The following is a 25,551-nucleotide window of genomic DNA, read 5'->3' as shown; positions in this document are numbered from 1 at the left end:
AGGAATCAGACAAGAACAGCGACAACTGACACTTATGGAGTACTTATTGCGTACCAGGTGCTTCTTGAAGTACTTTTCATATACTATGCTAACCACCATTGTCTTCCAGATGTGATGTCTGGTGCGTTCATCTCCAGTATAAAGCTATCCCTGTCTTTGGTTGGGACACCCTGACCCTTGATGGTGGTAGATAGAGATTTCTGAACATCACCCCCAGGCACTGGGCACAAGAAGGGATTTGGGAGGCAGGCAGCATGCGGAAGCAGGGGAAATTCAGAGTAATGTGATACGGGGTGAATCTGGGGCTGAGATCAAGGAAGGTATTTCAAATAAAGACAACTTTATGAGAGGCTAGGCAGATACTCAACCAGAGCCAGCCGATTAGGAAGGGAAGGTAGGAATCTCTAAACATCACAGTCTGAGTGGAACACACAGATTTTTGCAAATAGAGCTTAACTCATGTCAAGACTCAGGAAGTCCTACTACCCATTTTCTGCCACAAGACCTCTTGACATTATTTTCCCAGTCAAATAACAATGTCATATCTGGGTCCATAGAGAGCCACACTTTTCCAACTGAAGGCACATTCATTTTTCTGATCTGTTATTTAATATACTAGAGGCCCAGTGCACGAAATTTGTGTGGTGGGAGGGGCATGTCCCCTCAGCCCAGCCTGCACCCTCTCCAATCTGGGACATCCCTCTCACAATTCGGGACCATTGGCTCCTAACTGCTCACCGCCTGCCTGCCTGATTGCCCCTAACTGCCCCCCCCTGCTGGCTTGGTCACCCCCAACTGCACCCCCTGCTGGCCTAGTTGCCCCCAGTTGCCCCACCCCTGCCAGCCTGGTCACCCCTAACTGCTCCCCCCAACCTGGTCGCCCCTTACTGCCCCCCCCCCCTGACCGGGTCACCCCCAACTGTCCCCCCCGGCCGGCCTGGTCACCCCTCATTGACCCCTCTGCCAGCCTGGTTGCCCCTCACTGTTCCCCCTGCCGGCCTGGTCACCCCCAACTGCCCCCTCTGTGGGCCTGGTTGCCCCACACAGCCTGCTGCTCAGTCGTTTGGCCATCCCTCACTAACTCCCCTGCTGGCCTGGTTGCCCCACGCAGCCTGCTGCTCGGTCATTTGGTTGCTTCTCACTGACCCCCCTACAGGCCTGGTCACCCCACACAGCCTGCTGCTCAGTCAATTGGTCGCCCCTCACTGATCCCCCTGCCGGGCTAGTCGCCCCACGCAGCCTGTTGGGTTGTCCGTTCAGTTGCGATGGTCGCTTAAGCTTTTATATATATAGATATAGCTGGACTGAGGGCACAGAAGCTGATGAGGCTATTGAGTTTTGAGGAATCTCTGTCTGAAGGGACTGTGCCAGCATTCAGTCAAGAGCTACGTTTTGCTCTTGGCTGCAACACAAGTGAACCCACGGGAAGTGGTTACCCCAGAATGGTATCCCTTGTGATCAAAATAGCTCTTTTGCTTCCCCATCAGTCACTTTGGCTCCTTTCACCAGCTTGAAATTCTTTGTAAGGTGTAGTCTAAATATGGAATCGAAAGAAAACCAACTCACCCAACAGTTTTGCTGCTGGCATTTCATCCCGTGGATGGTCTCACATGGTTAAGCAAAGACATGTGCTATTTGTAGTATCGCTTGGAAAATTAAAAATCTGGAAAGAAAAATATTCTATGAAAGCACTGGTTAAATATATCATAAAAAGCTATACTAGTGGATGCTATACAGCTTAAAAAATAATGAGGTAGGATTTGTAGGTACTGACTTGGAAAGATAGTTATGATCTCTTCCTAAGTGGGTCTGTATAGCACTATCCCATTTGTGTAAAAGATAGCCCATCTATCTAAAAGTATAATAAAATTTCTGGAGGCTACCTATGAACTTGTGAGCCAGGGTGACTGCTGGGGAATTAAGAGAGGAGGACAGAAGCTTTTAATTCCCTGGTCTTCTGTTTAAAATGAATTTTAGATCCTATGCATGTATTATTACTTCATTATACATATACTTCATACAAACTAAAATTATCTCGCTTTTATTTTGCAGCACACTCTGGTGGCTGTTTCCCAGCATCTTTCTAAAGGTTTGGCTTTGTTTTACTGTGGGTGTGCTGGAGAAAGGGGAAGGGGAGAGAGAGAGAGAGAGAGAGAGAGAGAGAGAGAGAGAGAGAGAGAGAGAGAGAGAGAGAGAGAATGAATATGGAAGTTAGTTTAGGAGGAGCTGGAACAAACTTTGAGGAATCCTGCCTGAAGGAACTGAGGCAGAAAGCTTGAAAAACAGTGAGTGGGTATTTATCTTTCCAAGGCCTTGAGAGTTTCCTGATGAATCAGGCTCTTTCTCTGGAGCTCGGTCAGTGGTCTTCTGATAAATCAGGCCCTTTCTGCGGAGCTGGCTTCCTCTGGGACAGAATTCATATGGTAATGAAAGAGCGGCATTTGTGGGCTTCTTCACCACCCCCTGCTCTCAGCCACCGCCCCACCCCTTCCTCTGGTCGGGCTTGCTCCTCTCAGTATAACTGAAAAGGGCTCTTAATTGCACCGAGGCTGCGAGAGCCCTGGAAACAATGGGACTTCCTGATCTGAAGTGTTCAGCTGGGGCACCTCAGAGGGCTGATGAGGCATTATCTTTAAGAGCAGCTTGGCTTGCTTTCTGGTTTGGACTGAGCACATGGGGAAAATGGTAGCACCCATCCAGTTCTGATGAGGGCCCAGGTCTGCTGCTTCTCAGGCTTAAAACCCCCAAGATATTCTGGAAAGACACTGTAGTTTTCTTGATATGAAACTGTCCCTCTGTTCGGGTGCCCCATCCCCAGCTACCTGTAGTCCCATAATTGTTACACATGATCATTCCATTTACAGTGCAGGAGTGAGCTGTGCCCTTTGATGGTTTTGCAATCCAAGAGGCAGGCCATGTGGCTCATGAGTACAGACTGGGTCAGCCCTCCAGAAATACTTGTCATGTTTTAACTACAAGTTATATGAGGTCAACTCACATCCGGCTCTTTTACCACGTTGCTGTTGTCATAGTTATTAAAGCACTTGACCTGGAGTGAATTTCAGTGGACCTGAGTCCAAATTAACCTCATTCCTTCTTCTATAAATAAAAAGTTTTGCAGTAAAAGGCCATGAACACATGGGAAATGTGCCTTTGGGCTACAGCATCGTGTTTTTCAACCAAGAACCAGAAGATCCAGGTTCTGGTGCCCATGAACTCGGCCGGTTATTGGGCAAGTCACAAGGGTGGAGCATGGCAGAGGCAGCCTTTCATAGACAATCAAAATTTTTCTTCAGTCATGTGGCTGACTACACTTCAGTCTGCTCAAGCTTTCTTTTTATTTTCACTTTTTCTTTTTTTAACATCTTTGGTAAGTTTACCAGAAAGTTTTGAAACCAAGTACACGTGGTGATCATAAGAATCCACTGTAGTTGAATTTCTTGTTGCACACAGGCCATGCTTCAGGGATGGAATCTCTTATCCATTTGCACCATTTCTTTTCCAGCAAATCACTCCTTGGGGGATTCCGAGGAGCTTGGAATAGAAATGGCAGCAGCTTGCAAGAAGAGAGAGACCTCAGACCGAAGTCTGGTCAGGGTGTCTACTCTTTCCACCCAACCTTGGCAATATGCAAAAATAGAGTTAAAAAATGCTCTCTGTCGTCTTCTACCACATATACTGTTATCCGTCTAAAGTCAGTGAGATTTCTGTATTTTTTCTAATGGGAATAACTATGGGGCATACTCTTAAGTCATTTTCCCTTTGCCTCTCCAGGCAGAAGTCTGGAGGGAGTAGGTGATGTGTGGATGAAGTAGACTATTTGGGGTAGGACTGAGCCACCCCAGGATGTCTTGGGACCAGTAAGAAGGGCAGCCTTCACACGCAGAACCCTTCTCCCTGCCTTCGGCCCCCCTCGCCTCCCCTCAGCTGTGCAAGCCTCTCCACGGTTCTTTTCATGTGACCCTCTGCCCACATCCCCTTCAGCTGGCTCCTCACCAAGCCTGGCTCTCCCCCCTGAGTATCCCATCCCTAACCTTTCCCCTCCACCTTTTTATCCAGTTAATGTCTATTTACTCTGAGTAGGCTCAGTTCAACTGGAAATTAAACAGAAGCAGGTATTTGGACAAAACCAGAGGAATTCATTGAATGGTTTGAAAGAGGATCTTGTGAACTCAAATTCATTGTAATTGATGAAATATGAGGAAGAGGAGAGGTTTTCTGAGCAGAGAGGCCAGCTCAGCTCAGTGCTCTTTGCTGGGCCTCCAGATACATCCCAATATATTGTCATTATGGCTTTGGTCTTTCCTGAATTGGGGTCAGAGCAGCCTCATCACCTTGGAAACACTGCTAGAAGCTTGAGGTCCAATATTCCTGGGAGAGGGACAGGGAGGGTGGAAGCGAAGGCAATGGATGAGCTAAACCCTTTCTTATCCCTAAGGATTTTGTGGGGCCCAGGGGCTGAATTGTTTAAAGGGGTGAATCTGGACTGAGCTGGCAGTCGCCATTGAGCACATCTTTGAGTGACCCAAGAATATATATAAGCTAACTGGGGGTGCCCAATGTCTTTCCCATCAGGCTGGGGTTAGGTCAGGCCAGGCAGGGGCATTTGAACAATGATCTCCCTTCTAGATGGTGGAGCCTCAGCTGATATGGAAACACTGACTGCCCTTCATACCACTCGCCCCACCTGTCCCTCTGCCCCACTTTGGAAAGGTCTTCCTCTCTTATTTCTCCTGTTTGCAGTCCCCTTGGACTCTTCTTCCAGCTGCAGAAAGCCGAGAGCAGGGCTGTGTAAAACGACCAGGGAGGGGAGCAAGCAGCCCTCTGCCGGTTTCATCCACCCTTGGCTTCTTTTTGCTGGCTCAGAACATTTCCACCTGTCTGTGCATGTCTGTGTGTGCCTGTCACGGCTCACACAGGGTTAGACCTGGTGACGAAGAGGAACTGGCTGAGGCTCACATGTACCTTGGCTTTGGACTGTTGAGTGTTCAGAAGCAGAGCATGCCTCAGTCTTCACCTTAACATTTTAATCCCTGACATAGCATTTATTATCTGTTGGTTGTTTTAAAGTGATGTTTGGGGACTAGAAAGCAGCTCTGGGTATAAAGCAGCCAGAGAGAGCACGTACTGGAATGTTTCAGTGTGGCTTTCCTACTGGACTGCCTCCGGGCTTGGATAGCCATTGGCTCTACGTATTGTTTTTAACTAGTCATGGCAGCTGACACCTTGCGTATCATGGCAAATGCCTCCTTCTTATGAGGACACCGGTCATATTGGATTAGGGCCCACCCTGATAACCTCATTTTAGCTTGATTACCCCAATAAAGACCATTTCTTCTTAAAAATTATCACAATCTGAGGTTCCTGGGGGTTAGGACTTCAGTATATGAATTTGGGGGACATAATTTAATTAATAATGACAGCCATGCAATTGATAGGATTAAAAATGGTTGTTTTGTTTGGTGATCAGATGTAGACCTGTGAGCACAGAAGTAAACAAAGGGTCTGCCCTCTGGGAGCTTACATTCTACTGAGGGGAGACCCACAACCAGTTAATATGTGGTGGGTTGTGATAAGCACTTTGAAGGAAAAGAAGACAATACGAGGGAACAGAAGGTGTCTCTGGGCTGGAGAATGGAGATCTGAAAGAGGTGAGGGAGTGAGCCTTGTGAAGGACATTCTGGCGAGAAGGCCAGCGTGGCTGCAGCAGAGGGAGCGAGCTGTTCCGTGGGCCACTGGGAATACTAGCCAGGACCAGATCATGAAGGCCAGTAGGCCATGGTGAGGATTCTGAATTTTGTTCTAAGAAGTATGGGGCCCAGGGGCTGAATATTTTAAAGGGGTAAATCTGGACTGAGCTGGCATTTGGCATTGAGCACATCTTTGTAGAAAATATGTATTTGTCCCTTTGCAAGATTTGTTCTTTACTTCTGGCCCTTTTACTCCCAGCTCATATTCCTTGGGAGTCCTGAGCAGGCCTGGCCTTCTCTTCCCTCGAGAGATAATTCTCTGTGGATCTCTTGGTTTCTGGGCATGTTGCGAGAAGAGCACACTGTCAGCCCTTCATTCTGGGGAGTTTTTTCAAAGATGTTTGCACAGTGAACTGCCTCAGGAGGTGTAGCTCTCTCTCCAGAGCAAAGCATAGGCTATTGCCCCCTGTAACAGGTTCAGGTTTCCCAAGTTCAGGGTTCTGCTCCTGTAAGGCAGCCTACTGCATGTGCAGGGATCTTTCTGTTACCGTGTTGGAATCAAGACTTAGAGAACTCGCATAAAACATGCTGATCTGCTATTGCTGGGTCCCTTGTCTTTGACCCAGGAGTCTCATGTTTTTTGCCAGCATCCATGCAACTGTGGCAGGAGAACTTGGTAGCTTGTAAAAGAGTCAAATCTCAGGTGCTTCACAGTTCTTAACACACCCTTAAAATAGCTTCTGTGGTCAAGGCCTCGTGACTGAGATCTTGACCATGGGTCAATGCTTTGGTGCATGTCTGTGGTCGTTATTTTTTTTCTGTTATAATTGGATCTCTTTTCCCATCTCCCCTAATGAAACCTACCAGGACACTGATAAAACTGCTCTGGTGGAAGCAGGGGTAAAACTTAAATTTCCTCATCTCAAGCAGCCCGGCAGGCACCTTTGGAAAAGCCACTCAATAAAACTTCAAAAACACTCGATTGAGCTACTAAAAGGCCCCTTTAAAACTCAAATTTGATATCTAGGAGCAATAAAGCATTAATTTGTATCAGAGACTGATTGGTTGGGCCTTAGCAAAAAATTACCTGTCATGAATAGGTCAGGACAAATCTGTTTTTCGAAGAAATAGGACCCAGGACTGACAAGTTTGATTGCAGAGTATGCAGGGGAGGTTGGAGGAGAGGGGCACTGCAGTGTTGGCCCAGCGCATTTGGGCAGGAATAAAAAGTAGAGGAGGAGAGTACTAGAAGCGGGAGGTCCCTAAAGGATAATAGATGATAAATAAAATCACATTTGAACTACTTGGTTCCTTGATCCTTATGATTTCTTCGAGATGTCCCATGAGCTTTGAGAGGGACCAGGCAGAGGGAGAGAGGCACCCTCACTTTCACAGATAGTTTATGTTGGGGTCCATGTGGGTTCTCATTTGGAAAAGTGAGTCTCCAAGTTTGAGACTCACTCTGTTACCTGGGCCTTTGGCAGTGGGTTTTAGAAAGTAAAGCAGATGTTTATTTCATAGGAGGAGCGTGGCACAGCAGACAGGATTCCTGGGGTTCGGGCCCAACTCTGCTACTATCTCCGGAACGTACTGCTAATTTGCTGTGTGACCTTGGAAGACCACTCAATCTCTCTGGGTCTGTTTTCTCACCTGACAGAGGGAGCTATAGAGGGCATATCTCAAGAGTCTCCATATTTAAAGTCCTGTGAATTATGGAGAAGTGACGTGACTTTTAACCCCAGAAACATTAGTGTTATGTTCCCGGGCACCTGCTCCTGGGCACCTGCATCCTAAGGACTTAACTAGACCTCACTCCTGCCCTTTGAATGAGATGCGTACACTCTGCTCAGAATGAAGGGCGGGGATATTGCTGAGAGTAAAACAGGTAGAGTGGCTTCCTCCATGCCACATCCAGCCGTTCTCAACCTGTGGGCCGTGACCCCTGAAAATACATCCTGCATATCAGATATTTACATTACGATTCATAACAGTAGCAAAATTACAGTTATGAAGTAGCAACGAAAATAATTTTATGGTTGGGGGTCACCACAACATGAGGAACTGTATTAAAGGGTCGCGGCATGAGGAAGGTTGAGAACCACTGCTAGACAAACTATGGTCAACTTCAGTTTTACTGGGACACAGACATGCCCATTCGTTTACATAGTGTCTCTGGCTGGCTAGTGCTGCAGTGACAAAGGTGAGTAGTTGTGACAGAGACTTTATTTCTTGTAAACCCTAAAATATGAACTCTCAGACTGATGCCATCATCCAAGCTTTGCCTTTGGTTTTGTGCTCAATTGATTGTGCAGATTTAATTTTTTATACAAAAGGACACATCATCAGCGCCTATGAGGAGGGCTTTCTGTACCCACTGCCTGATTATCCTTTTGGGAGAAGAAATCCTCATTAGAAACTAGCCTTTTCATTTTTGGGTGCAAAGCATTGATTTTTCTTTCCAAAAATGACTACATAATAATCTAGCATGTGAGTTAGTCATAAAAAAAAAAAATACACCGTAATTCCCAAACGTATTAAATGTACCACTGTTTCCCTTTTGCATTCTGGGTTTTAGCTGCACAGACATTGTGTTAGGGGCTGCGTTTGACTACAAGTTTGCCATGGTGATAAGGAGCCAGGCAGATGACCGGGTAGGCAAAGGTCTTGAAAACTGGAAATGGCTGCCGAATTCAGGATTCACTAGGCAGCGTCCTAATTGTTTTGGCAAAGGGTCATCCTTGTGTCTGTGAGCCAGTAAAGACTAGAGTAATTATACACAATGTGTTAAACAGTGAGCATCCAAGCAATGACAGGGCTTCTTTCTCTTAAGTGGCTATTTTTCCTTGAGGCTGTGGCATTATGTCATGCTTGAGGCTTTGTTAGAGTGTCCCCCCCTCCCCCCGCCCCAAATATTTGAGCAGGGGAGGCAGCATCTGGAAGCTCAGTTGAAGATTGTGGGGGACTGAAAATGGACAGTGAGTGAGATACTGAAATTGTAAAGAACAAAGTTTTATAAGGCTTGAACTTCAATAATAACTCCCAGCTGTTAAGGGAACCCTGCTGTCATGGACAGGTGACCTAGACAGGCATCTTGTTCCTCTTGTGGAAGGTTCAGTGGGACTTTGGGTTGTGTTCATAGGGATGTAATATGCTGGAGATGTGCTTGGTGTGATTAGGGAAGTGGTTTAATTTGCAGCTCTGTCTTTAGAGGTGTAAAGTAAAAATACTAAAAATTATAAAATTGGAGTCAAGTGATGCGGGAGGGAGGTAGGGTGTGCAAAACACATTGACAAAGCAGATTCACAAGGGTCGTAGATCTTACACAGTATCAAGCTTTACTAATACTTGCAAAGACACAGGCCATTGAGAAGCAGACAGCGGTGTGGGACATTGAGATTTTATTCCTAAGACCCCCTTCCTCCACAGGACAGGCCCCTCTGACTCTGAATGCTAGATGTGTCAGTGTGAGGGTCATTGGGTTATTTCAGACAGTAGAGAGAACTTATATCATGAAGAGCTCCATTGGGTATACCTTCTCATTACTTTTTAGTATAGTGACATCGTCCTGGGAGCCATATCCTGAAGATGTTGGTGCCTGAGTCTAAGTAATCCTTTGACCAGAGACATTTTACTAAGGGCATTCTGTAGATAAGATTTCTTCTTCTTGGCAAATAGCACTCCTCGAGTTACCAGGAAGTCCAGTTGATAAGGAAATTCGATGGGGTCACCTGCCTTCTTTCCTTTTGCCTGGGGGCTTATCCTCCCTCCGCGCCCCCCCCGCCCCAACACACACACACACACACACACACACACACACACACACACACACACACACACAGTGAATGGGTCAAGGGCCAGCTCTTTTAACTCCTTCCTCCTAAGGGGGTGAAAATGAAAAGAACTGGGGTTACTCAATAACCAATTTGACAGCTTTCTAGTAAAGGAAGAGCAATCGCAAGTAGGGTCCCTAAGGAGAAGGAATGCAAGAAGAGTAGTTACAAAAATGATTACCACTACAATAATATTTGGGTTAAAAAAGGGAAAACTTTCAGATCTTGGGGTTGTTAGTTTATAAAAGCAAGTTGTAACTTAATTTCTCTCTTTCCTTTCTCTCCCTGTTTGTGTGTCTGACGGGCTCTACTGAATGCCCTCCCTTCGTTCCCCTCAATCCAAAAAGAACACCTCTGCTGGGACTCCTTTCTGGTCCTCACCTTGGCCTTGCTCTGTCCCCTTGCTCTTCTTTGAAGCTGGCAGAGGTTCTGAAATGTGGACCCTCGAAGACCAGTGTTTTCACCTAATACTGGGACACACACAGGAACTTGCAAAGTCACCAACGGGATTTTCAATTTAACAGAATTCATGGAAATCAAGGGAGCTAAGGTCGGTGGTTGCCATTCAGAAAATAGTAAAGACTTTTGTAAATAAGTTCAAGTGACAAGAGTACCCATAAGTAGACTCTTCCATTTGGAGGTAATTAGACACTAGGTGGTGTTAACAAAGGAAGCTGTAAAAATAATGCTTCGTAGGGACTTTAAAGTTTCTGTTTTGGTTACAGAAGAAATACATCACCGTTGTGGAAAATTTGGATAGTATAGGAGAAAAAGATCACCTATACATCACCTACCCTAAGATAAACACTGTTATACTATCACCTGGAAAAGAAAACTGCAACCCTTAAGGACCCAAACAAGAGTGTTTTCTGGTGGAATTTGGCCAAAGAGGCATTCCTTTGCCGATTTTGCCACTCTTTGAAAGGAAGTATTCTCTAGATTAGAACTATCCAGTAAAAATACAATGAAAGCCACATAAGTAATTTTACATTTCCTAGTAGCCACATTGAAAAGCAAAAATAAATAGGTGAGATTAAATTTAATAATATATTTTAACCAAATATATCCCACACATTATCATTTCAACATGCGATCAATATAAATGCTGTTAATGAGATAGTTTACTTTTTTTTTGGTACTATGACTTCAAAATCCAATGTCTATTTTTACATTAATAGTGCGTTTTGATTTAGACTAGCCATGCTCCAAGGGCTCACTAGCCATGTGTGGCCAGTGGCTGCCATATTGCCCAGCACAGGGATAGATGCTAAGGGAAAGCCAGATCTTTGAGATGTCATGTTGATTCATACAATCCATGGTTAAATCTAAACTTGCCTCTGCATTTTGAAGAACCAGGCTTCCTCCACAGTATATACTTTAAATAAAAAGTATATTTTATTGATTTTTTTACAGAGAGGAAGGGAGAGGGATAGTTAGAAACATCGATGAAAGTGAAACATGGATCAGCTGCCTCCTGCACACCCCTTACTGGGGATGTGCCCACAACCAAAGTACATGCCCTTGACCGGAATCGAACCTGGGACCCTTCAGTCCACAGGCTGACGCTCTATCCACTGAGCCAAACCAGTTAGGGCAATGGTACATACTTTAAGTAATTGAATGAAGTGGCCGATTCTACCTTGCCAGAAATTCCAGCCCCCTTTCCTCTCCACACACAGGAATTTAGTCTTATTATCCTTTGCCATTAGTGACAACAGCAAATTGTCCTTCCCTGCGGTGACTGGAACAGCAGAACTCTGAGAAGGTTCCCACTAATTGATTTGGAATAATAATGTTACATTCTTCCTACTGGAATCGTTAGCCAAATCACATCCTGAGTTTGGCCTTTGTTCTAATGCTAAAGCTGTTCATGGGTTGGAACTCCACAAATGAGACAAAACTGATTTGAAATCTCATTGCTGGCACACCTCCCCAGCAGGAGCTGCAGCTATCCCCTGGCTTAATCTGGTTGAAACCAGATAAAGAATTAGGTCAGGGGCCTCTGGCTGCAACTCCAGCAGAGCTGTGGAATAAAAATTAACCGGGGGAGTGGGGAAAGCATTACTTGGTATTTGCATTTGACTTGTTCTAGGTCAACTTTCTTGCTCTAGTTCTAGGTTAAAGCCCATGAGCATTGCAAAGGGCTGTGGGGCTGCACTGGCCACCAGGGTATGGATGTGCCTTTCCCAGCTGCTCCCAAAAGGAATCCAGGGTGCTATTTGGGGTTTGAGGCTCTGCATGGTATGTAGAGTCAAACTGCCCAAGCTGCGAGACCTTAGAAAAGTGTCACGTTATTATCTGTTAAGAATCAGAACACCTGGGGTGGGGACGCAGGGCCTCCTGGTTGGCACAGCGGGCCAACCCCACTTAGGCCCAGCTTCACCTGGGATTCAGAGAAAGGGCAAGTCGATAGCTCTGGAAGGGAGGAGACGCAGGTGTGAATCTGTAACCCAAAAGCTTGTTTTTACCTCATTGAATTGGTAGGTCTGGTGAAGCTAGGAGACAGATAACCATGTCAGAGCTTGACCTGCCCAACTGAAAAGGCTCATTTCCATAGGCCCTAGTTACCAACAGATAGACCTTACTTAGAATGAGTGCTTCAGAGTGATGAGATGTCTGGGTAGAAGCAATCAAGGCAACTCTTGTTGGGAGGTGACAGAGGGCCCTCCAGGTCCTGAAGTCCCCAAGGACCTAAGTGCCAGGTCCCTGGGCACTGACCCCTTCTTGGCATCCACTCCCTACCACATCCTCCTCCAGGGTTCATCTAGTCTGTTGTGTATCCTCTAATTCACTGAGCTTCTCTGTGTTGTCATTTGATCCTGTGCCATTTGGGCTGAGGTGGAAGCCGAGGGCTAATGAGTGGACCGCCTGTCTAGGAACAGTGAAACACAATCCTATCTTTCCCACTTACACACCACGTCTGCTGGGTGCAGAGAATGGGCTTTTATAGTCCTGAAAGAGGATGCCCCTCCTGGGTAGGTGGCCTTGATGCTGTTCAGAACCAGCTGTGTTTAAAGGAAGCTTTGGGCTTCTGCATAATGGACTCACCTCCCTTGCCCTCGAGTCTCATCAGCCTGCCCCTTACACTGGGATCTGGTTGCATTGTCCTGCCCCTCGCTGCTGGGCCAAGAGGACTGTGGCAGTGAGAGGCAGCAGGGAACAGAGAAGGGGGTCTTTTGTCTCCTGGACTGAGTGGCCATGCCAGGAGCCACTTTTAGAATGAAAATCCCTGCACGTTATGTTACATTTCTCTCTTTGTGTCCCAGTTTCCACATTGGTGACAGGGAAGGACAATGTAGTGGGTTATATTTGGGCCTAATTGAATGCAGCTTAGTGTACTGGAGGGAGGTTATGGAGTCAGATGGCTTTGAGTTTAAATTCCAACTTCCCCACTTAATAGCTCTGATATCTCAGTTGAGTTATTTAACCTCCTGGTGCCACACTTAGCACCTCTATAGAAACAAATCCATAAACCCATCTCATCTGATTTTCCGACTGGGATGTCACATACAGAGTGCCCGGAGCAGCGCCTGCCATAGTGCAGCCTCAATATCTATTCTTATTTAAAGAGACATATGTGAAAAGTACTTTTCAAATAGCAGATGCTTGGTTAGGCATTGAGTAGAAGAGGTGAATTTTTTTATTTTGATCTAGTTCACCTTTCTTGAATTTATTCTGTTTCCCAAAAATATGGGCATTAAAATATCTTGATCATATAAGCATGCCTTGTCTAGAACACACATGAATTAGAGCCCAAGTGGCTTTTTCTAATAAAATGTGCTGCTGTCTAGATTTGAAATAGGCCCTCGGTCACTGCCTTTATGTGAATTGTCATATTCATTTGAGTTCAGAAGGCCCATTGGAGCACCTGCTGTCTACGGAAGACTGTGGAAGACATGGATGAATCAGGTTCTTGTATCCACAGAACCGGCAATTGGTAGTGAAGGAGATGATACGAATACCTATACAGTAAATAAAGTAACTCTACAACAATTTTCATAAAAGCGTTGAGGAATTTCGAAGACAAAGCAATTACTTTCCACTGGCAAGAAAGGTGAAGGCTTCTTGAGGTGTTGGTGTTTACACTGAGCCTTGAGGAGTGAGTAGGATTTGGATTCAAGGCATGCTCGGGCATAGACTGGTGGTTCCATGTAGCAGGGGCACGCTGTGAGTGGAGGGACATCATAGGAACAAGACTGGAAAGTCAGATTATGGAGAGCCTGTGTGGGATTGAAACGTTATTCGCTACTCAGTAAGTGGTGTGGAACCACTGAAAATGTCAGGGAGAGAAAAGACTCATTTTCACCTTTAGGAAGACAGCTGGTTGGTATGAGATCAGAGACATTAGCTTCTGGAAGCAGAGGGATCAGTGTTGCATCTATTCAGGCCTCTTAAGGCTGAAGCATTGGGATTAGAGAAGAGGAGAGTTTGTGGCAGGGAGAGATCTAATAGGGTTAGGTGACTGGTATGGATTCAGAAGGTGGGATTGAAGGGGAGTGAGCAAATAACCAAGTTGGAAACATAAGAGAGGATGTTGGAGGAGGCTGGTGGGGGAGTCAGACTCTATTGAGTGGCCCTGTTAGCAGCCCGCCCACATGGAGATACCCAGCAGAAAGGGGGAAATCAAGCCCGGTAGCTGAGGCGTGGGGTCAAGGCAAAGGGGGGAGACTTGGGAGTGACAACAGCAGTGGAGGCATGAGGGGAAATTATCCAGGGAGATGGAGATGAGAAGAAGACCCAAGACAGGGCCTTGGGAAAGGATGGCATGAAAAGAAGAGGCAAAGGAAGAAGAGGGACCTGCAAAGGGAAGGGAGGGGAGGGAGGGAGGTCAGCTGGAGGATGCACTTGGGAGGCGGCAGGTCCCGAATCTCAGACCTTCTGCTGAGTGACTCTAGGCAAGATACTGCTCCTTCCTCCCCTGTGTGGGGATCTAACACCACCTCACAGGGTGGAGGAGTCCATGCCTGCTGTACTGAGTGGGCTCATAATAAGCTCTCATTTCTTGTTCCTTTTCCACGGAAACCTGGAGAGGCATGTTCAGAAGGGGATGGCCGTCAGGATGTAATGCTTAAGAGAGATGAGGGCCCTCAGAAAGGACTATGAGACACCCCCATTCGGTCACTAGTGACAGAGGAAGGCGGGGAAAGCACCTTACCACTTCCCTTGTGCAGTGGATCTGAAAGGGCTGATTGTCAGGGGCTGGTGAGTAAGGGGATGAGGAGGAAGTGAGAACAGCAAGTGGAAGCTCCCCCTGTAAGCATGTGGCGGTGAAGGGAGAGGAGGAGGATGGAATGGAGCTTGAGGAAGCAGCAGGGCTCAGGGAAGGACGTCAGGGCTGCTTACGCCAGTGAAACCAGCTGCCCTCTTCAGAGGAGTGAGCTATTCCCTGGAAAACCCTTTTTCTCTTGGATTTGGCAGATGAGGTCCAAGCTCTGTGGTGTTTGCTCAGAGGTGCTGGCTGATTAGCTGCGGGAGGAGGAAGGCCATGGTGCGCCAGGGAAACTGTGGTGGTCACGGGAGCTCCGTGCAGCACGTGGCTGGGTTCTGAATTAGGCATCCTTGTAATCTGTAACCTTATTTTAAAATTTTAAATTCTTTATTATTTAAAGTATTACATATGTCTCCTCCCCCCCGCCCCCCCTCCCCCCCATTGACCGCTCCCACCCTCAACCTGTAATCTTTCCAGAGTAGAAGAGGGAGCCTAGAAGAGGGCTGCAAGCTCTCCAGGGACCGGTTCAAGGAAAGAAAGATCACGTGGTCGGTTTCTTTTTGAAGCCAGCAGTGGGGCATCCAGGGGGAGGAGCCAAGGAATTGCCCAGAGTTTTCTCAGCCCTGAAACATCATTTCAGAAAACGACAGGCGGTTTCACAGCTCTCTGTTGCTGACAAGCACAGCCCAGTCTGAAATATTAATCTCTTCTCCTGGGTCCTCAGCATCTCAGACCTTTGCAGCCCCTGCCACTCCTCACCACCCACCACCCCTGTGCACCCCTGCATATCGAAGGGAATGGTTTTGCCTGGGTCATTCTTCAGAGATGAAGTGGCCAGATGGATTAAACATTTTTGTAAGTAAGGGAGTTGAGTGGTTAATCCAATGTTGCCCGCCCCCCCCCCCCCCCCGATCTTTAGAAGAAATGAGCCAATTAGATACAGCCATCTCCTCTCCCCTGTTAATAACAGTCTTGTGAGAGTCAGAAGCTCTGCTCAGATGGACAGAATTCAGGGGAGGCATCATAAAGGCCTGCTGTTATGTTTGTGGCATTGCCTGGGGCACTCTTGGGAAAGAAAGATTGGGACCAGGCAGAGCCATCAACACTGCATTCTCTGTAAACCATATGCATCCCCAGCTGAATAGGTTTATATGCTGTCTAACCCTGGGGTCTAGAGTTAGGAAAATATAAGACTAATATTTTGTGCAGTATTTATAGTTTCTTTTTTTGTTTATGTACTTAATGAGTGGACTTTGTAACGTCCATCTTTTGGATGCAAGAACCAGGAGAACTCTAGTTCTCTAAAACTAACATAACAGAGTTCCAGAAGGAGGATTGGCTTCGGAAGAGATCTGATCCTGAGGCCTAGATGTCCTTAGGCTCTATTTCTATGAGACCCTTTCATATTTGCCCTCCTCTGAGTGCTGACTTCTTCCTTAGGCTGGCTCTTCTCGGGGTAGTAAAAGTGATGGGAGTAGTTCTAGATTTTGTGCCCTCACACCACGGAGAGAGAACATGATTCCTGATTGCTCCGAGAAACCCCATGGGTTTTTTTGCATCTCCTTGGCTTGAGTTGGGTTACATGTCTGTACTTGAGGCAGTGGGATAGGCTGATTGGCTTAAGTTATTTGGTTTCAAATCTGGTACCCCTTCAAAAGATCCTGATTTCATTGGTCTGGGAGGTGGATTCCATACATTGGTATTTTTAAATGCTCCCTGGATGGTTCTAATATACAGCCAAAGTTGAGTTTGTTGGCTTAAGCTAATCCGTGTATACTGAGGGCTGAGAATCTAACTGTTCTCCAAAGGAAAGCCTAGGTGAACTTGACATCCAGATTGATGGGATAAGAGGAGTATAGATGTTGGGGAAGCAAATATCAAATATTTACTTGTGCCAGACATATTAGTTGCAGACATATTAGCTGCCCAAGTGTCCCTATCCCTCCTTCCTCCTTGCCACCAGAACCCAGCTTTAATTTAGGGCATTAAGGTGTCAGCTCTAGGGGATAGATCATGAATAAAGCCAATAATCTTTTTCTGGACAGGAGAGGAGGGGAGGGGAGTGGAGGAGAAGGGAGGCAGAGCTAAATTACTCTTAGTACATAGAAAAAAGTACAAAAAAAGTTTGAAAAGGAAGGAATTGGTAGTGGAAGCTACCAGAGGAGGAGAAGGAGGGGAAGGGCAATGCGAGGGGAGGGGAGAGGGAGGAAGAAGAAATGTTCAAATGTGGCTACCTCTGAGAAATAGACAAGAAGAGAATGGGAAAGCAAACTTTTAACTTTCATTTCATAGCCTCCTGTTTTCTTTAAATATTTATTTCTGTGTGATCCTGTTATTTTTATTTAAAAATAAATTGATCTCTTTTGCAGTTGTTCCTAAGAGTTTAAAATAGTTATGGGATCTATTGTTAGAGTACATTTCTTTAATTGTATAAATCACCTTTGTAACAAGAAATAAGTAGTACTTTTTAACTGTCCTATTTGTCCACCACCTCACAATAATGTAGTATAGATAGGTATAGAATGTTTTAATTTTGTGTGTGAGAAAGTGATCTCAGGAACTTACATTAGAACTCAAGGTCAAAGTCAGCTCATGGGATTCAGACCTGGAGGACAACTAGCTATGGATGGTTGCAGGAGATTGAGTTTTGTTCTGCCTTTTATGGTGTTGCCTCAGCCTTCTTATCTAGCTGCCCTTATCTGATTTGGTCAACAACTAGAGAGGAGAAAAACCTCAAGAATTCAGCTATAAGCATCTTCAGCGATCCATTTTCAATCACATGTTTCTTAGTTTGTCCTGGTTCCCAGGTATCTTGTGAAATTAATTCTGCACTATCTCTTTTATTACACCTTTGACAATTTACTCATTGTTAAAATTTTGGACCACAGCATCACATTGGCCACAATGTGTTATTTCAGAAATTATGAGAAAAACAAAAGTTTCTTTTGGAAAATAAGACTTTTACTCTTAATGTCTAATAGATTTGAGTTTCAGATCACTGGTGAAGAACAGTTAACTGATCTTTAATTGTTATTTTCAAATTATTTGTCTAAAAACAACTGTTACAATTTAAAAATTGTAGAAGGACATCACAAAGCTTGTTTTTCTCTAGTACCAGGGAATAAATGAGTTAGTTTCTTAAGTTGTGGGCAGATTTCATACATCACTATTTTTCGTTTGTCACTTTAGGTTCTGTTCTTTGGGGTCAGGTGTTAAAGAGGAATTAAAATTCCCCTCTTACTATTTATTTTACCAAAACTCAATTCTTAGGTAAAATCCTACCCAAGCTCCTACTGGTATTAAGGCTTTAAATTTTGCACAAAACTCTCAGATACTTTCATATGATTACCCATGACTAGTCTGTCAAAAGAAGACAGTAATAATAGGGATATGGGAAATGCATGGTTTCATACCACTAATCTGAACAAGCACCTATCATGTGTGGGTCAGTCAGTGCATCATGTGTGGGTCCATCCTTAGCAATTTGTAAATGTCATATTATTGCTTCTCCATCAAACACTTTATCAGAGTCACAGATGCTGCAAGTGAACGAATTTATGCAACATTCAGTGTTGGTATTCAGGAATAGCAAACAAATCCAAAAAACTGGCAGACGGACAGCAGGAAGAGAAAGATTTTTATTTTTTTAAAGTCTGAAGCCTGGATCACCCAATGATGACTGCGTCTCCGAAAAATAGAGATTTGGTCTAAGGCATCAGCCTAAGAAGCTCAAAGAAAAATTAGCAGACCTCTAATCGCAAGTTAATGAAGCCACCTAGTGGTTTGTTACAAAATTTAAGGTTGTGTGAATATATCTCAGGATTGATTGTGTGAGGCTCTTAATCACTATGACTAAGAATCTAACTGCTTTTCATTCCACCCAGCAAGGAGGAGGGTCAGTGTCACTGAGAATAAGCACAGTGCTGCGCTGTGAAATATTTTTATTTATTTATACTCTTCTTTTTATTAAAAAGGACTTATTGCAACTCACATGAAAAATAGTGAGATAGCACACACTAGAAGATAAGAAAGCACAAACATGAATGAAGACATAAGCATAGTTGAAAATTTTGATGATTCAAAATACCTCTAAGTTTTTCATGAAATGACTCCACATTTTTACGTAAGTGTAGAAATCGATCATTTACAAAAATCACAATGTCCAGAAAATGAAGTAATTTCCAGGAAAAGTAAAATTGAACCTGATGCCAAGAGCAGAGAAAATTGTCTTCTGGGGATCCTCCCAAATGAGATTCTGCACCTGCAATGTATGATGTCCTCAGTCCTCGTAACAGAAACCATGCCGAGTGTTGGAGGACTGTTTCTCTATTGTGTCCACACTATTTGGAGGGGGGTGTGCACCAAACTCCAACTCCTTTGATCCTCACAGTAAGCGTATGAGGTAGGTAGTCTAACTATCCCTGCATTGCACATGAGGCCCCGAGACAAGTGAGGTTATGAACTTGCCAAGAGTCAGTTGTTAATAAATATCGCTTCCAAGATGCTAAATGCTGAATGGCCAATTTAGTACAATAGGCCCATCCAATGAAAACCACGGTGCTTGAGTTTCCCCCCTGTGACTTAAACAGTCTCTAGGGGATTATGCAGGTGTGCTTTAACATGATGATAAAGATGAGGTCAGGGTTGCATATTTCTGAGATGATTCAATTAATCGTACTCTCTTCTAGGGTCACAGATTTTATCCCTGATTCCAATCACCTCACTCTTGAGTACATGCAAGTGTGTGTGTGTGCCTTTGGTAAACAAACAAACAAACAAACAAACAAACGGACCAGGAAAGGGTACTCAAATTTCTCACTTCCTGACTTTTAGTAAACAGCTAAAATCCATGACTTCATGCTGGCATATCTTCAGATACAGATCTAAAATGCAGTTATAACAAAACACACTTTATTTTGCTAGTTTTCTTTTCCCAAGTGGTATCTTTAACGTCTTAAATGGCAGTAAATTGATTTCTCTTAACCAGTTGAAAGTTGATTAGCAGTGAGCAAGGCAAACCTTGGAAGGAGCCTCGTAGGAAAATAATAGCATCATTGAGAGGAGTCAAAATATCATAAAACTTGAGTCTTAAATTGAACCTTTTAGAATGATGTTCTTGTAAGCTATGCTTTAGGATAGTTATGTGGTTTTGTTAAGAGGAAAAGGTGTATCTTATAAAATGACTGTTCCATATAGATAAAGCCCCTTAAAAACAATTTCAATAGCATTTAAGAGAAATACTTAGCTCAGTAAAGAGTCTAATGCTCCTGAAAGATTCAAGTTCTATTTTGGTGTCAACATGTTGGCCTATGACCCATAAGACTGAAGTTTTCAGATTAATAACCTTATGATAGTTCTTCTCAGTGCTTGAAAGATTCATTCTATAATGGGAATGGAAATGAAAGCAAGTGATGCTGAGATATGATAAGGGAAACAATGGCTAGGAATTAAGAAACTTGGGAATCCTATCTCTACTTTATCCCTATAATATAAGATAACATACATTCTATGTATGTCATTTTTCTCATAAAAACTGTGGAGTCAGACCTGGATTCAAATACCAATTCTTATACTTATTAACTGGGTGATATTGGATTTGCCAGTTAACTTCTTTGGGTCTCAGTTTCTTCATCTATAAAATGGCTTTAATAATACATGGATTTTCTTGGTGTGCACCATGGGCGTGCATTGTGCTTTAATATACCTTTTACCTTTACAACCTTAAATGGATATTCACATTTGTTATCCCAACTTTCCAGGTGGGATCATTGAAGTTGAGACACTAGGTAATTTCAGGCTTTAATTAGGATAATTCATGTAATGTGTCATATCTCCTGCTGCGGAGTGGATTCTCCAGAAATGGTAGCCACTGTTTTCCTGTTGACTCTTCTCTTCTTTTATACATACTTTGAAGATGAGTGAAGAGGAGAAACACCTGTTTAAACAGCTTAAGTTTGGGAATTAGATAGAGGTTTAGGCCAAAGAGTGAAAATAAAACTGAATTTTTATTCCCCTACAGGAGTGGCAAAAACTCAACTATGATATCTATACCCTGCGACAGATTCGAAGGGAAGTGAGAAATAGATGGAAACGCATTTTAGAAGATTTAGGTGAGTCTGTACGTGATTATGAAATGGTAAGAATGAGCAGTGGTGATCATTCCTCTTCACTTTCTTCACCATGGTTTTTGTACAAGGAGTGTCAGTAATTGACTACTGAAGGATACTGTGCACGAATTTTTTTCCCAATCCTGTCCGCCTGTCTCCTCCAGCATAAACATCTACCACTTTTATTATCACTGGCCCATGTCTTGAGGACATGTTTTGCCATGTGTTACTCCATCTGTCCTCAGTATCAAGTTGCACAGAGCAGTGGAATCATATGGGTACTACTATCGAATTTTTTTGGAGTTGTGCATTGATTGAATTAGATGGGAGTGATTGGCCAATTAGTAATAGCTTTATGAGGTGAGGCAGATGGGAGAGATATTGTTTGTTAGCAACTTTTTTTTTTTTTAAGATTACAACAAAATTCAGTGTTAACTTTCAAAGCACTAAAAGGCAGAAAAACTTCAAAGTTGAGGAAAATCCCTGTGGCATTTGAGGAGACATTGAGTATTGGTTTTTCTGAATTCTGCTAGGGTTGCAATACAATAACCATGGCTTTCACATTATAAAATAAGCGAATTTTAATGGTTAAAAATGAATTTATCACCTTTGAAGTCCTCAGTCCTTCTGCTTTGAAAGAGAACATGACACCTTGGCATCATAACTTTTTAAAAGTGGGGTACCGAGTTGCTAGCCTCTGCTGCTTTACTTGGGATACAGTGGGATGGGCTGGACTTCTGCCCCCTTTACTCACTCAATATTGGTGGGACTTAATAGTCTCCTTTTTAAAATGTCATTTACTCCAGGCAGGTTTAAATCTATGAGTCTTTTATACCTTTGGGTAAGTAATTGTAAGCAGCCAACCATATTGCTGTGGGGAAGGGAATGTGGGCTTGGAGGAGGACAGACCTGGAAGTGACCACTTTTTGGCTTCCAAGCTGCAAAGGTAGGTTGGAATTCTGGGCCTTGGGGAGGAGAGGAAAAGTAGGGGGTGGAAGGAGGGTTTCAAACCAAAACAAGGGAAACAAGCAGTCAGCAGATGAGCATGTGAGGCTTAACTCTGTGGAAAAAGTTAACAAGAGAAAATTAAACAAGAAGAAATATCAAAAGAATTTTTTTAAAAATATATTTTTATTGATTTCAGAGAGGAAGGGACGGGGGGAGAGAGAGAGAGAAACATCAATGATGAGAGAGAATCATTGATTGGCTGCCTCCTGCACGTCCCGCACCGGGAATTGAGCCTGCAACCCAGGCATGTGCCCTTAATCAGAATCGAACCCGAACTCTTCAGTCCATAGGCCGACGCTCTATCCACTGAGCTAAACTGAATTTCAATGAAACACACTGCCAGCCAGTCACCCTGAGCTGGAAAGCAGCCCAAGGAGTGGTGCCTTTGGCTTCAGTTTTCCGATGCTTGTTCAGATCCACGTTGGAGTCCCTTTACCTCCTGCAGGGCCTGTGCTGCAGGACGGTCCCTTCCTGTGACTACTTTACTTGATAGGTACTTTTTTTTTCTTTACCTTAGGTTTTCAAAAGGAAACAGACTCTTTGTTGTCAGTGACGAAACTCAGCACCATCAGTGACTCTAAAAACACAAGGAAAGCTCGAGAGATCTTGTTGAAACTGGCTGAAGAGACAGCTATTTTTCCAACAGGTTGGGAGCTCTCTGAGAGATACCTCTTCGTTGTGGTGAGTGGATGCATTTTCCATCTGCCCTGATGTTGCTTTAAATTTTTTGCTTTTCACTGAATCTATATACTCCTCATTCCAACCCCACCGGCAACCCCACAGTGCGAGGTAGCAGATGGTGCTGGCATCTGTGGCCAGTAGCACGAGTCACCCGGGGCTGTAGGATTCAGATTTCTGGATTGCACTCAGACCTATTGAGGCTTGGGTTGTGGCTCAAGAATCTGTATTTTTCAGCCAATTCTACTGTATAGTCAGCTTCATAGGTCAGAGATATGAAAAATGTTGTTTATATAACCCAAGATTGACAAAGAATTTGAAAGACTGTTTCTTGGATAATGTAAGTAGAGGGTTAAGGCGTGTCTCTAAATTTGTTGAGAAAAATTTAATAAATGTTTCCTTGTTATTATGTCTGGGATGGATTTTGTTGTTTTTAGATTGGTTTTCCCATCAACAGGGCTTGGGTTCCCATCTTGACAACATTTTTGTATTTAATTTCTTGGCAGGACCGTCTCATTGCTCTTGATGCTGCAGAAGAGTTCTTTAAAATTGCCTGTCAAACTTACCCCAAGAAGCCCGGGGTGCCCTGCTTGGCAGATGGCCAGAAAGAACTGCACTACCTTCCATTTCCAAGTCCCTAGAGGAGAGGCTGGGAGGCAGAGTTGGAATTTTTCCACTGGAACTCAGCAGCCAAGCTGGACAAATGAATGTAGATACAAGTGAGCAAGTAGAGAGTCAACTGAGTGAAAAATGATTCTGATTCCTACAAAAGTCTAAGGATTTGGATATCTGGTTTTCATGAGGACTGTATCCTGTGAGATGTTCAGGTTGCATTGAAACACCTTGGTGGTCTTGCATCGAAGAGGTGGTCAGTGGAACATTTCATCATGAGCGTTTTGATTTAAAGAACCCATTGCCCTCATTCTGGTATTGGTTGTACAATAAGCCTTAGTCATGAGTCCTATTGGGAGACTGGGATATTCTAGTTAATAAAACATTAAGATTAATGGAGAGAGTTCTCATTGAGCCCAATATGGATTATCGGTTTTTAAACAATTGTTATCTGTATATATAGGCTAACACCAAAATAATACCAGGCACAATGTTACCTTTCTTTAATTTGGAAGAACCTTGGAGGAGTCAGAGACGTCATTTTAAGTATCAGTTATAATTATTTAGAAATACAGATGTACCAGATAATAGAAATGACTAAGTGTGGTGCAGCCTTGAGTTTCAAATAGAATGACCCAAAGCAGAGCATCGTGCAGGTATATGTAAAAAGCTCTGTCTTCAGTTGTGGTACAAGCATCTTAAATTCTCAACATTATTGGTATCTGGTTACCTCCTTTTTGCACATTGTCCACTTCTGATCCAAAAGCCCTTGATATTTTACCGAGGATAGCATCTATAAACAGAAACATTTGGCCCCTGCTTCTTTCTCTTCTCTTTAACCTGTTTCCGGCATATTGGCTGAGAGTTTCACCTGCCCAGGGACCTCTCGTGCCATCTTGCATCTTTGCAGGTGGTGTTGCACTGGAGAAGGTCATTGCTGGACTTTCATTCTGAAGATGATTTTTTAAGTGGAGCAATGCTGGCAGTACAGCTGGCTTCTATCCACGGACTGAGAAGGCCAGCTCTAAAAGTTACTTGCCTCTTAAGTAAGGAGCTTGCCAAGAAATCAGGGTTCATTTTATTGAAAAGACTTTCAGAACTTGTAGGATTCATGAATAGATTGCTGAGAACAATGACAATATTATTTTACAGATTTTGCTCTTCCAACTTTAGGTTAAAAGGTAACTTGTTTTTAGTCTATTCCAGGGAATTTTGACTTCAAAATATCCATATTTTGACTAGTTTCTGTGGTAGTGAGCATAATGTTTCAGTTATTTGTGAGAGGAGACCCATGTTCTCCATTTATTAATGCATTGCAGACCAATTTAACTGTCATGTTTCAGGAAAAATTTTCCTAGTTTTATAAGCTAAAAGTCTTATTTTTTTAATTATTATTTAATGCCTAATTCCTCTCATAGTGTTTAAAATTAGCCTGCAGATATTTTTCCTCACTTCCATGAGTTCTTGCAAGGTTAACATACAAACAGTGCAATAGTCAAACAAAATAAAAACAAAATATAAATCTAAAAAATAGAAAGTAGTGTTGTTTTCATCTCTGTCCTTGGAATTTGTATTTTGTCTTTCTGCCTTTTTGATGTCAAAATAGTTGAGATTGTTTGCATCTATGGAGAATAAATTGTACCCATAGTCTTTATTTTTGGTAATGTTTGAGTAAGGATAAGATTGTCTCTATGATTATAAAGACATATGGAATTATCCAGGAAATTTTCTTTGCAGGGAATTAAAAGGTTTCTGTACATACTTTGTGGCTGGATGTGTGTTATATTTCTGAGAAATAAGAAGGAGAGAGAAAGAGAGAGATTTGTTGTTCCACTTATATATGCATTCATTGATTGATTCCATAAGGTTCTCTGACCAGGGATTAAACCCACTACCCGGCCAGGGCTCTATATTTTGTTTTAACACACTACAGAGGACACTTGGCATCTCAATTTTTCAATTTTCAAGTCCCTTAACATGGGTTTTGAAGACTGGGTTTTAGAGAACTGAGTCAGGGAAACAGGTCTTAGTTTGATCATCTTTTGATCATTTTAACTAAATGGAGTTTATCTGATTTTGCTACTCATCTATATTCTAAGTATTTAGTAAGATTAAATTTAGGAAGAACAGTGTTATGAAAACAAAAATTAAATTATCACACATAATAACTTGATAAAACATACTTATAGATCATTACTTTTTCAAAAACCAACAGCTGTAGTTTTTTTAGTAGCAATTTACTTTAAATTTTTTTCAGCATCAGTAATATGAAATGGATAACTAAACTTTGTCATACATCCTAAAGGCTTGCAGGATTTGAAGTATGCTAATCAGCAATCCACTTTACAAAGATGGTTGTTTAATCATTTTAATCATCTTTATCAAAATTTATACCAGAAGGTTCATTAAACTGTACA

General features: G+C 43.4%; 1 protein-coding gene across 5 annotated transcripts in view; it reads left to right on the top strand.

Annotated features, from left to right (window-relative positions):
* Positions 1-24,896, top strand: part of MREG (melanoregulin) — a 54,700-nt gene extending 29,804 nt beyond the window's left edge. For 3 of the 5 annotated variants that reach the window (XM_036319459.1, XM_036319461.1, XM_036319458.1), the window contains exons 3-5: positions 20,749-20,839; positions 22,362-22,525; positions 23,029-24,896. In XM_036319459.1, coding sequence (XP_036175352.1) covers positions 20,749-20,839; positions 22,362-22,525; positions 23,029-23,163 — 390 coding nt within the window. In that variant the 3' untranslated portion in view covers positions 23,164-24,896. Of the gene's footprint in view, positions 1-2,052; positions 3,079-9,867; positions 10,071-20,748; positions 20,840-22,361; positions 22,526-23,028 lie in introns of those variants that run through there. The other 2 variants (XR_004969325.1, XM_036319460.1) reach the window with 2 other exon arrangements.
* Positions 24,897-25,551: the final 655 nt, after the last annotated feature.

The sequence above is a fragment of the Myotis myotis genome, unplaced genomic scaffold (assembly GCF_014108235.1).
Source record: "Myotis myotis isolate mMyoMyo1 unplaced genomic scaffold, mMyoMyo1.p scaffold_m19_p_8, whole genome shotgun sequence".
NCBI lineage: Eukaryota > Metazoa > Chordata > Mammalia > Chiroptera > Vespertilionidae > Myotis > Myotis myotis.
This window is presented reverse-complemented; position numbering and strand designations above follow the sequence as displayed.